Source organism: Aythya marila (assembly GCF_965140915.1).
Source record: "Aythya marila genome assembly, chromosome: 2".
NCBI classification, from domain to species: Eukaryota; Metazoa; Chordata; class Aves; order Anseriformes; family Anatidae; genus Aythya; species Aythya marila.
Window position 1 is genome coordinate 46,867,291 of NC_139043.1, and position 12,079 is coordinate 46,879,369.

General features: G+C 44.4%; 1 protein-coding gene across 5 annotated transcripts in view; it reads right to left on the minus strand.

Moving 5' to 3' along the window:
- Window positions 1–863: 863 nt before the first annotated feature.
- ULK4 (unc-51 like kinase 4) overlaps window positions 864–12,079 on the minus strand; it is a 232,449-nt gene continuing 221,233 nt past the window's right edge. For all 5 annotated transcript variants that reach the window (XM_082752887.1, XM_082752885.1, XM_082752886.1 and 2 more), the window contains 2 exons: window positions 3,983–4,071; window positions 864–1,066 (listed from right to left, as the gene is read on the minus strand). In XM_082752887.1, the coding sequence (XP_082609013.1) occupies window positions 982–1,066; window positions 3,983–4,071 (174 nt within the window). In that variant the 3' untranslated portion in view covers window positions 864–981. The remainder of the gene's footprint in view (window positions 1,067–3,982; window positions 4,072–12,079) is intronic.

Here is a 12,079-nt window from a genome sequence, read left to right on the forward strand (position 1 = left end):
CAGCAGTTTGCCAGCAGAAAATCACAACGGGTCTAAGTTGTAAGGGATCGCAGCTCACGTTAGGATGCCCAGATGATGAGAGCTGAACCAAACTACACAACAGGCTGCCTCACTTTGCTTACAGAGCAACAGCACTGTGACTGCACAGATGTCTCCTAGAGTCACCCAGCTTCACCTCTCAGCCACACCTGCACTAGAAGACTATTATTAGAAAATATTTTACCCAACGCGTTCAGTAATTTTTTTCCTATTTCTAGCAACCCCAGCTCTAATTTCCAGCTCTGAAAAAAGTAACAGTGATATGAAAGGTTACACAAGAAAACAATCCCAATAAGCAGTGCAAGGTGAGGTCAGTCTGTTTACCTAGGGCTGTTTGTGCCTCGCCATCTGGAGACTGGAGCTGTCCGAGGGCAGGCTGCTCGCAGCAGCTCGCAGGTAACTGCTGCGCAGGTGGGGCAGTCACAAAGAGTCACAAACAGTGTCAAACAGGAAGCAGTGCCGGACAGAGCCGCTCCGGGGGAAAAAAACGGGATGTAATTTCTTAATCACCTTGACATCTGCTAGTGCCAGAGGACTCTTGCATGAGGATATCATGCATACGTGCCACATCTGCACACACAGCCTCCACCACGTATAGTCTTACTTTTTAGTAAAAAGATACTCTCCAGTGCTAGTCACTGTGGAAATAACTATGCTATTTATTTAATTTACACTTTTCAAACTCTGGCTGTCAAATATACACACTACATCACGTAACACCAATACGGTAAAACAGTAATCAACAATTCACCCTTGAGGGAAGGGTGAGGAAAAGGCATTTTCCCTCCCTGCCTGGAAACAGCCCCCCCCAGTCACACTATGGCTCAGCTAGCTTGCTAAGTTAGTTGGGTCGGCTCTGCGTATCTGAAGGTGTTCATTCAGGACTGAGGTGCTGAGCAGCATGCACAACTTGCACGCTTCAGTGGGCTGGTCAAAAACAGCTCACTTGGTCGTCTTCAGATTTTCATGTCCCACTGTTCTCAGAATTTCAAATGCCAAGGAAGCAACAGCAACATCAGCGTGAGAGCTAGAAAGTGAACATAGTAGCATCTGTTAGACAAGGGAAAACTTTTTGTAGAAATTCCACATTTGCCATTATGTTGGTAAACTTAATAGTCATTGAGTAACTTTATCCCTTTTTACTATTAAGTAGTAACATGCAACAGGTGATTTTGTCCTGCAACAAATCTCATGTAAAACTGAATTTCAGCTGAAATTCACAGCAACCGCTACCTTGCTCAATCTCCTCTGTAAAATAGAAGACATAACTTACTGTGCCCCGTGAATCCACACACACACACGTGCACTCTCATAGCTGCGCAGACAAATGACTCCTATGTGTGCCTTCCCAATTACCTGGCACAAGGAGGCAGCTCCTCTTGAGGTTTTGCCCACCCGCCCCACTACGTGTATGTCTTAGAGTCAGTGCTGTGGTCTTCCCCCTTCACTTCCTCACCTGAGTTTTTCTTACATGCATGTTTTTTCCAGCACTGAAAAAGAGGATCTAACAAGCACTGCTAAGGCCATAGAAATGCTTTTTTAGAGGCTTACCATCCCTCATCATTAACTTAGAAAGTACGCCACAAGACCAATTTGCAGCTTCCTCAATAGCTGCTAATGACAAATACCTACCGACACCCCGTGTTTAGGGGATCACAGAGCTAACAGTGAAATCCAAACGATCAGTCCACACTTCATAAACCAATTTCTTAATGAGCAGCAGTTTAAACCAGAAAACTTAGTTATCTGAAACAAATTCATCTTGGCAACTGAAAAACAAACGGCTAAGGTCCCACATTTTAGAGTTCGGATTTAATTCCAACTAGGCACTAAGCAGAATGGCTTTGTCAGGTACCAACCCCAAAACTGCCTGATCTGTCCAGCTGAGAGGACACAGCAGAGAAAGAGCTTGGCAGTACAAGCTGCTACACGGCAGCAGGAGAGCACCGCCAGCACCTTGCTACCCCAGCAAGCAGTGTCCCTCTGCCAGCAGTGCACTGCCTGGCTGGTATCTGCCTTCCACTGCGCAGGCGGACTGAAAGATGAGAAACCTGTCCAAAAAAGAAGCAAAGCAAAAGCCCCCCTCAATCCCTTCGACCCAGTGACAATACGTGGGTGGAAGGGCCTGGGAGGTCGGGCTACTCATGTTTCCAATTCAGCATGAAATTCAGAAAGGCTTCTTAGCAGGGCTCAAAGCACAAGTGAGAGGAGGAGACCTGAGTGACTGCTACCAAGGAATATTCTGGGAAGCACGGCCCATAAGACAAGGGGGTTTGAGGAGATGGTGGAACAGCCACAGCCTCCATAAGCTGAAGCTGACTGAGCTTGCTAAACCCAGGCTTCTCCCATCTACCCGTTAACAACTTATCCATGCCTGAGTGAGTCTCTCACAGCCCCAAGACCCAGGCTAGATGCCTCCCAGTGCCCTCAGCAGATGAACGGACAGGGACACGCTCCCCAACGAATGGGCAGAGGGAAAGTGAAATCCACGAGCTCCTGGGGGCCTTCCCACTGCTGCTGCAAGCTGAGGAGCTCGGCCTACCGCAGTGTATCACAGCACTCAGCACTAACACGGGACCGAATCCAGTGTACTGAGCATCTTACGTCAAATAAGAGAGACCGGTGTTTATTTTGGACTCTTTAGTACGTGTTTTTTGAGTACAGAAACGTGCAGATAACAGACAATTAGAGGAAACCAGAGAAGGGGATTCAAAGCCAGCTACTGGATGGGCTGTCTGGTGCATCTAACGCTGAAATGAGCTGAAAGAGAGTGAAAACTAGTTCTAAAAGAAGAAAAATCCCTTTCTTTCCTTGCTGTCACACCACTGTCATCTTCAGTGGTGGTGCCAGTGTCTCCCTTAGGGAGAGCTGTCATTTTATTTTAGTTAGATAATTTAACGTGTCACACAAAAAGCTGTGAGTCAGCAGCTGAGCATTTGAGAGAGAGATGCAGGCTGGTCAGGACAGGTTTGGTCAGCCCTCAGCGTGCAGCTCCTCACACTCACCACTTCCTGACCATTTCCTCTCTACATCTGCCCTCGCCCCCCCTTCCTTCCAACACAGGGTACACCCTGCTGTAATACCGAGGAGCTGACTGTCCCAAACAACCGACCCACGTGAAGCCATTTGGAAGCACAAAGAGCACTGGAAACACCACTGTAGTGTTTCAAAAATGATCGATAAAACACAATCTAACAATTTCATGTGACCGGGAGTGAAACGCAGCTTAATAGCCCACAGCACAAGTGAAATTCTTTTTTCTTTTCTTTTCTTTCCTTTTTTATTTTTTATTTTTTTTTCAGGGCAGAGAACAGTAATTCATTCATTCCTATGTCCCACTGGGATTAGATGAGTGAAGGTCTAAGGGAGATGAGCTGAGGTTTGGCCAAGCCTTTGGGACCAGCACCTCTGTTCTCGCAGAGGCCATGGCATCCCCCAAAGTCTGGTGCCTTCTCTGAGAAGCCGCAGGTATTCTCAAACAAAAGCAGCTCTGCTCTTCAGCTGCACATTCAAACAAAATCAGCAAGTGTACAAAACACAATTACTTTAAGACAGGGCACAAATACCACATTGTGCATCTAGCCCACTGCGCCAAGAAACACTGACCAGCATCCGGTCATAAAGAGGCGAATTGTTTGGGATAAAATAAATAAATAAATTACAAATTAAGCTGCCACATGTGCACACACATTGAGCCCGAGCGCGCAGCGCACTGTGGCTAGCCGCAGCTGGGGATCAAAGCGTGCCGCGGCGGTGGCGGCTGAACCGCCAGAAAGCTCTGAATGAGGGTTTTGGAGGGGAGCCGTGCAGGGAGGGGGGCCAGGGACAGAAACCTGAGAAGCTTGTACTGCACGGAGGCAATTACAGCAGAAGGCCAGTGAAGACAAAAGAAGAGGAGAGAGCTCTCATCCCTGGAAATTCCTGAAAGCCTGAGGGAACTCACCTGGCAGCCTGGGCCAGGCTCTCTAGAGTTTGGATAAGAGCATCGCCATCACTCTTCAGGCTCTCCAAGCGCTTCTCGTTTGAAGTTATCTGGAACAAAAAGAAAGAACGGTTATCAAAGGCAGAGCAAGAAATTCCTATGTCGTCTTCTGTGGGATGGGGGGAGAGGGAAACAAGTCACAGCATTTGTTACACTTGTAAATGGAATGTGACATTAAAGAGACCCAAGAGAAAGTCCCTTTTACCAAACAGGGCTGAAGTTTAGGCGCAAACTATCTGAGATGTCTTGGCTTAATTAACAAGATTCATTCTCGTTCTGAGTCCCTGTATGAGCAAAAATTCACACATCACAGCCTGCCAATCCTGATTTTGTTCTTAGCACCAATGCAAATACAAACCCCCTTGGTTCTGAATTCCAGGGAGATCCGAGCCCGCAGTTGTTTCCATTTTTCACTTCAGGGAAAAAATAACCAAGCATGTATCAGCCTTCAGATCAGGGCATGTGGGGTTTTCTCTGAGAGGAACCAGGTTAAAAAGCACTGCAATGGCAGCACCTGCATATTCAATGTTTTCTTGCCACTTGTCAGTCACTAGGAATATTGCCTGCACAGGGCTGTCACCTACAGAGCAGGGAACGAACGACTGAAGCCGTATGCCCTTCTGTGTCAAGTGAATCCTGACGAGAGCTGATTTTGCTGTGGCTGTTTTTTATCACACTGATCTCTGATGACTGGTTTATGGCATCGCCAGCCTTACGCTGCGTAAGTGCATGGCTACAAGTGGCTGCACATTTCCTGACCAGTGAGCCATGGGAATGGGACGGTCACGGGGGGCACGGCATGAACTTGCATGGCACTGTGGCACAGACACCGAACACTTGGCAGCTTGCTGAAGAAGCTCTCCTACCTCAAAAAAATTACCGAAGAAAAAGGAAAAAAAAAAAAAAAAGGTTTGCGTGTCAGTTCTTGCTTACAAAGGTAAGTAAATCTTGGCAAAAAGGAAAGGAAAAGGACCAGAGCAGCTGATTATTTTGATACCGGGAGTTAATGCTTGAAACGACAATTTTTAATCCCCAAACCTGGCAAGGACTTTTAAGCTTTAACATGCCATGGCTGGCCCGATTTACCATTGATCAAGCATCCAGGCGATATGCCTTCAAGTCTCCCTCTTAAATCACAAGAGAAGCTGTATTTACAGCTACCAGCCCACCATCATTTATCAGCGGTGATTCTGAAACACCAGTGTCACTACAGCTATAATCATAACATCCTGCAGTTAAGCAGGAACAGGGCTCTGTCTGTAGTAAACGAAGATCTATCCTGTGTGTTGGGGAAAAAAACAGTGAACAATTACCTAAGTACAAATCATTGGTAAATCCTGATTACAGGTCATTAAGCCTTTTTAGTCTCCTGAGGTTATCTTTGAACCCCTCTGTTTGTATTTCTGTCATCCATCCTTCTTTCATTCTCATCCTGTACTTACAGAAGACATTTGGTAATCTGGGTCCTGAATTTTAGAAGGAAGAGGTATGAAATTGTGGCAATATAGTTACTGAAAGAGAAAAGTGCTTCAGCCTCAAGATGTTGCTTTTCTGTGCCGAGGAGCACTCCTGCCTCTGCTAAACACTTGCCACAGCCTCTGCAGCTCCTCCGCCACGGCCACATTCTTTGCTCATGGCCCTTGTTCACCCGGCACACTTGAAAGAGGAAGAGGTCACAGGGGGCAAAGGGGGAGCTGCCGCTGAAGACTGGATCCTGCTCCATAAAACCCTGAGGTCAAGTAAAGGCTACAGACACCTCTCATACTAATACAACCTAATGCTTGGGTGCTGAAATCCGCACCACCGCCGTGTTCTTCAAACAGGTTGGCCTTCATGCATTACACAGAGAATGTTCAAAATACATTATTAAAGTTATAAAATCTTATACCTTTGTTTTTTAAATTCTGAAATGCTCTACTTCAGTTAATGACTTAGTCCATTGGAATTTCCCAAATCTGCCTGTGTTGCAGCACGCCTTGTGCCATTATTAAGAATACATTTCTGTGGGCACAATGCGTTTGAATGGGAAGGATTAAAACGGCTTTATACGCACAGAAATTATAACAGATAGGAACAGAAAGACCTATGAGATCATCTACTCCATCTCCTTGTTATACTTCACTGACCAGAGTAACTTCCAGACAGAGGCAATGGGGTTTCTGTGATGTCCATCTGAGGGGGCTTCTTCACCACATAGCAAAATGCTTCAGTAAGATCCTGTCAGCAGTAAAGGTGGTACCACAAGGAGGGAAAGTATCAGGCCTTTAACAGCAGCCGCAGCAGCCTGCAGATTTTTTAAATTAAGTTTCAGACGAACTCGGGGCATATATTTTTTGAGAGCATCAGCTAACAGCTTCGCACAAAATAAGGGGCACTAGCGAAAACCCATGTGGACAAAATGCAGCTGTAGAGCCTCACAGCAGACTTCCACACCCACTCCCCATTACTGGAGTTCAGAAAGCTGTTTTCTGCCCACCAAAAGGCATCCACACCACAGACTCACCTCACACAGGGCAGAGGAGAGCACCGATGCTGCAGCAGCAGGCAAGGCACAGGCTGGGTACAGGGCGAGTGGCCCTGGCTGCACCTGGCCATCACTTTTGGCCAGTACCCTCATGCTGCTATTGCTCTGACCACTAACACTTGCTTGCCCCTTTTATATTATGTTGTGTAGGAAATCTGAGTGACCAGAGGGTATCTCACATAAGGTAGATGAGATCCTGCTTCATGTAAAGGTCATGTGAAACATTGACTGATCTTAGGAATCACTATTCGCTTTCAAGAACCGAGATAAAACTTTGTTTCCTATTTAAAAAATGCTCTGTTTTTATCTTCACTTTGTTCTTTAGATAAAAATAAATTATGATAACACAGCAAACTGTCAGCAATCAAACTTTTGGAAACACATGTATTTTTATGCATCTCATTACCTTTTTCTCCTTCCCAGCATGACTCTATCTTTTTATCCAGCCCAGTTCTAGCTCACTCAGAATTTTAATAACTGCTTCAGTGATCTCTTGTAATAACACTGATTTGTTAGGGCTGGCTACAACACATATTCAGTGACATAATCGATACCTATTCCTTTAATTAAAAATGTAATTAAATCTCAGTTTAGTTGTATACTCATTGGAATTTAGTAAGAATCCCAAAATGATGTTGCTTTATTAAGCTAATAACCATTCCAAAGCTTTCCTCTCTTCAATTCTATTAAACAAGGATGAGTCATACATAAAGAAACCATAACTGATATGTAAAGATCAGTGTTTCCTAACATTTAGAATAGCTGTTCAAGTATTATGGTGCTTGGTATTGGATTCTTGATCTAAATGACTTTTGCAATTCAATTTTCAAGAAAACATGGAAATCTAAGAGATAATCTCCTTTCTTAAGGCTTATTGTTTCATAATACTGCTTTCTCTGGTTTGTCAAAACTCACATTTTGTTAATTTATGACTGAGTTAAAGGACCTAATACTAAACTGCTCTCCTACCATATTGAAGAGAAAGAAATTCTCCTGCTTTGTTGAGTTTTCAAATAAACTGCAAGCTTGATGTCTGTGAAGCAAACTGTACTGAAATTGGGAAACGACATAAAATATTTCTTTGATTAAAATACGTAATTTTGTTGTTGTTGTTGTTGAAGAGAGGACTCAGGAGCATATTTAGTTGCACCTTCAAATGTTATATTCTCAAATAAACAGCTGCTGGAGATGTCTTTTACGTGCCATCACTATGTCTGTATACAGACACAAGCAAGTCATTTCATAAATGCTCTTCCACATAAACTTGGCCTTCTTTCCCAAACACGCCTCAATATTTTAACCTCAAAGTGATGCTTCCTACCTTTTCCTCAAAATTTAACACAAGTAAGCTAATTATCCTTGCAGGATCAGTTAGCTCAAGTTCTCACTCAACTTTGCCAGCGCTGACAGAGAGCAGCCACACAAACAACACGGGAGCTGCCGTGTGCTGGTTTACTGGAGCCACCAGGTAGTCGTAGCTCAAACGTTAGCATCGCTTCAACATCAGCATGTGCTGAAGTACCACTTATCCCCAGCCAGAGGGTTTTCTGTGAATGGGAACTGTAGCATCAGCTAATACTGCAGTAAAAACAATCACCATTTTTTATCTGTGCATTAGCTGGGATCCTATGGAGAATATGAAATATATTTAGAAGAAATGATAAGTTTTCTGGGAAAAAAAATAATCAAAGAGTTAAGAATATTCCTGTTGCCCTCGAGACACTATCTCAAATAATGTCTTCACAGTAAGTGCTGTCCCCACAGTTTAAGATGCATACCTCAGACTCCTGATTCCTGCACCACCTTGAACCGGCTCAGGGACTGCAAGTCGAACACCGCGTCTTTTCAGCCCCAAAGCCGCCGTTTCAAATGCAGTCTGGGCTGATGGTGATTGAGAGCTGATGGCTATTCACAGCTGCTTAGAGTGACCTTATTCTCATTTTTAAAGAGCAAATGTCACAAAATATAGTGGTGTCAAAAGCATCACCGTAGCTGACGTGACAGCCCAGCAAAGAAGTGAATGGGATGGCAGCTTCAGAAATGAGGCACAATGCCTGGCTGGAGGAGAAAGCCTCCCAGCGCTGCTGACCATTTGTGCCTATCCCATTTAAAGGTACTTTTCCTACCAGGCTGTCAGCACGGAGCTATTCACAGGCAGTGCAGCACAGAAAGCCCACCGCTTGGTTTGTCACTCACAATTCACAACAACACGGCCAGAAACACGCAGCCTCTCCTCCTCACAGGGCGGCATTACGACCAAGGAGATACTGCAAACACAGACCTGAGCAGGTGAGCAGCTACTTGAAATAAAACGGATGGATTCATTGATCATGTTCAAGCGTAGTAAATACAGATATTTGAAAATACAGCCCTCTACAAGGTGGTATTGTCCAGAGAAGGTACATCAGCTCCATCACTGCCATTCTTTCTGTAGGCTTGCACACTTACTCTTTCAAGGTAGCAAAGCCCCACGTTGGTATAATTAAGGGCCAGACCCAATAAAACTTGTAGACCCTACAGAGTAGAGGCTGTAATGACAACATTTTAGGGGTCAGCAATCCAGAATGGAGACCTAGACACCTGCACAGAGCACGGGGCAGGCTGAGGTTCAGAAGGGCAAGAAAAACTGCATGGGGGGCAACTCCACACCTTTTCTCAGTGCCCCTACACAAGGCTACAGGCTCACAGGCTCTTGCAGTCCTCTCCTCTTTTCCAGGCAAGTGAACATTGTGTTTTTTTGCTGCTGTGACAGAGCTTCCAACAGATGGGGAGAGGCAGGGAGGGTCAGGCAGTTCCCCACGAGTGAAGAACACCACGATCGAGGCACGGCCTCCTCACTTCACTGCTGGCTTGGGGAAGGGAAGCCTGCCCTCCTGTTTGCCAGGGGAGTGCTCCAGCTATTGGATCAGTTTGGAATCTATGGCAGAATTTTATTTATTTATTTATTTTAATAAAAACTAAACAGCCAAAAACAACAACAAAAAATCCCAGATATTTGCAAGGGCCTTTTGTGAGGTGCTTAATCTGGCGTTTCATGTTTTAGACATGCTCTCAGCAGGTACATGGGACTGGATGTTTCAAAGAGCATACGCTCAACCGATTTATGGGTTATTTACTGTAAAATAATGGTAACTCTTGCCAGGTTATGCAACTGGAGAAAAGGACCACCCAAGGGCAGCGTGCTCTCAGAGACACTGCATGCTCATGAGGGTGGCCACATGGTATTTTTTTCCTCCAAAAGAGCTCATCCTAAGTGGTAAAAACCTTTCTGACATCCACCCCATCGCAGCACTTGTCTCTTTATAAATGGTTCAGCTGGAGAGAGACAGACAGAAAGTGCATGTGGGAAGAACAGATCAAGTCGGACAGGTTGTATTTACGTTACTAATTGCCAACTCATTTGAACAGGCCTGAGCAATGTTGCTGGACCATAAAAACAAGAAATGAAAGTTGCAAAAGCATGAGTGTTCCAGGTGTGCTTTGGCAAGCATTATTATAGCCGGGGATTGCAGACACAAAATTACAAAGACTTCGTGGCCTTCAGATCCTGCAAATACGTGCGAAAACAAGCAGGTATCTGTGACCAAAAAAAAAAAAAAAAAAAAAAAAAGTACTTCAGACAGCTTAGCTCTGATTTTAGAGTTCAAAAAAAATTTTTTCCCCTCTTTATGGATAAAATTCTTGTTCCACTGAAGTCAGCGACAAACTCCGTTTGACTTTGATAAGGCCAAGATTTCATTCCACACGTTTTGTCGTCTTCTAATTTGTATGTGTGTGCAGGTTTGCTCCAAGTTCAAAGCAATTTCCACGGCTAACATGGAAACACACGGGTCTCCTGGCAGGCTGAGCGGCGCGCTGTCTCAAGGGCTAGTTGCAGGGAGACAAGGAATGTCTCCCCCACGCTGTATAATTGTTAATTGATTTTGGATGTTCCTTGACACCTTCCACTTTGACGCTATTTTCTGCCCATCAGCACATCCATAATGCACACAAAGGCGTGCTCCAGGGTTGTTGTAAAGTTATAAAATTGCCAACTCTAAGGGGTATTATCTAAGCACTATAGAAGATTCATAAAACCTCAGGGTCATTATTGAACTGAAGAGGGCTCTCAGTCTTGTTTGGTTTTGATTTTTGGCGTTGTTGCTAGCAGTGTTCTCAACTGATTTTCAGAACGTACAAAATGTCTTTATAACCCAGAAAATAACCATTATCACAGTTTCTATCCTCTGTAACTAGTGAGTTTAAAATATTTGACTTAACAGAACTGGGTAGGGCAATCCATTTACATCCATTAGACCCAGCTGTCCACAACAACTTCATCAGGAAAGGGGACTGCAGTCCTGACGGGTGTCTGCAAGGTGCTGTAGAAGACTTCCACACAGTGTTGCAGGATCATGTTACACATGCGCATAAGCAAGCCCAACATCAATATGACATTAAAAATAAACGCTTGCCACCCTGTTGCTGGTGACCTCATCTACAAACACCAGTTCATCTGTCATCTGCATGCCAGTGACTCCCTGAGGTACCACTTCAGACTAATTTCAGTCTGCCAAACAGTAATCCCTGCTGGCCTCAAGCATCAGCTTTGGCAAAATGGGGCCACAGACAGAGCTTGTGCCCTCCTCACAAGCCCCTCCGATTCCTCTTCCCACCTGCCCTCACCTTGCTGGACCTGAAGAGAATACCACCTCCCAGCTACGCTGCACCCTGCTGGTCTCATGGGAGCTCCCCTCACTAAAGAGAAGGCTCTCTCATGTTCAAATGTCCTTCATAGTCTCTTTTTCTCTTTGTCAGCTTTTCTCCTAAAATAGCTTCTGACAAGCAACTCGCAATCCTTTTTAGATGTTGACTCCTGTAGCTCTCTTTCCAGCACTGATGTTGTTTATGGACTAACAATTCAACTCTCGATTAAGACCCCTGAATTCCAGCAGCTGTCATCCTTTATATTTCTCTGTAAAACCACAAAATGGTCTGACTGCAAAGTTTGTTTGGAGTTATATCCAACTTTCATTGATATGCTCCACAGGTTAGGGGTGGCCTTCTTTTCTTTTCATGGGCACAGCAACTAATATAACCGACCCTAAATCTTTTGCTGCCATGCTATGATGATTCAAAGTAATTTCAAATGCTTATACGCTTGTATAAGAATCATTATTACAGATAACTCACCTTCTCACTATTAGGAAAAACAGTGACACCCAGAACATATTGGAAAGTGCTGACCTTTAAATGGCAATTACTGTATAGGAGAAGTATGCAAGCAACCAAGCAATTACCAATTTCATAAATGCTTACATATCTAAGGACACAAACACTTGAGCAGCCATGCCTGTGGTGCACAAATGAACTGGCCAAACCCCTAGGAACTGCCAAGTATTTGCAGTTTACCGAGGAATTTTAATTTTAATGCATGCAGCCTCAAAAAAAAGTAATAGCTCCAACTTGACTTTGTCTCTTTTCTTGATTTAAAATGTTCTTCATGAAAATAAAAGAATACTATGCCTTGATGAAGCCAGAGTGATGTAAGGAGA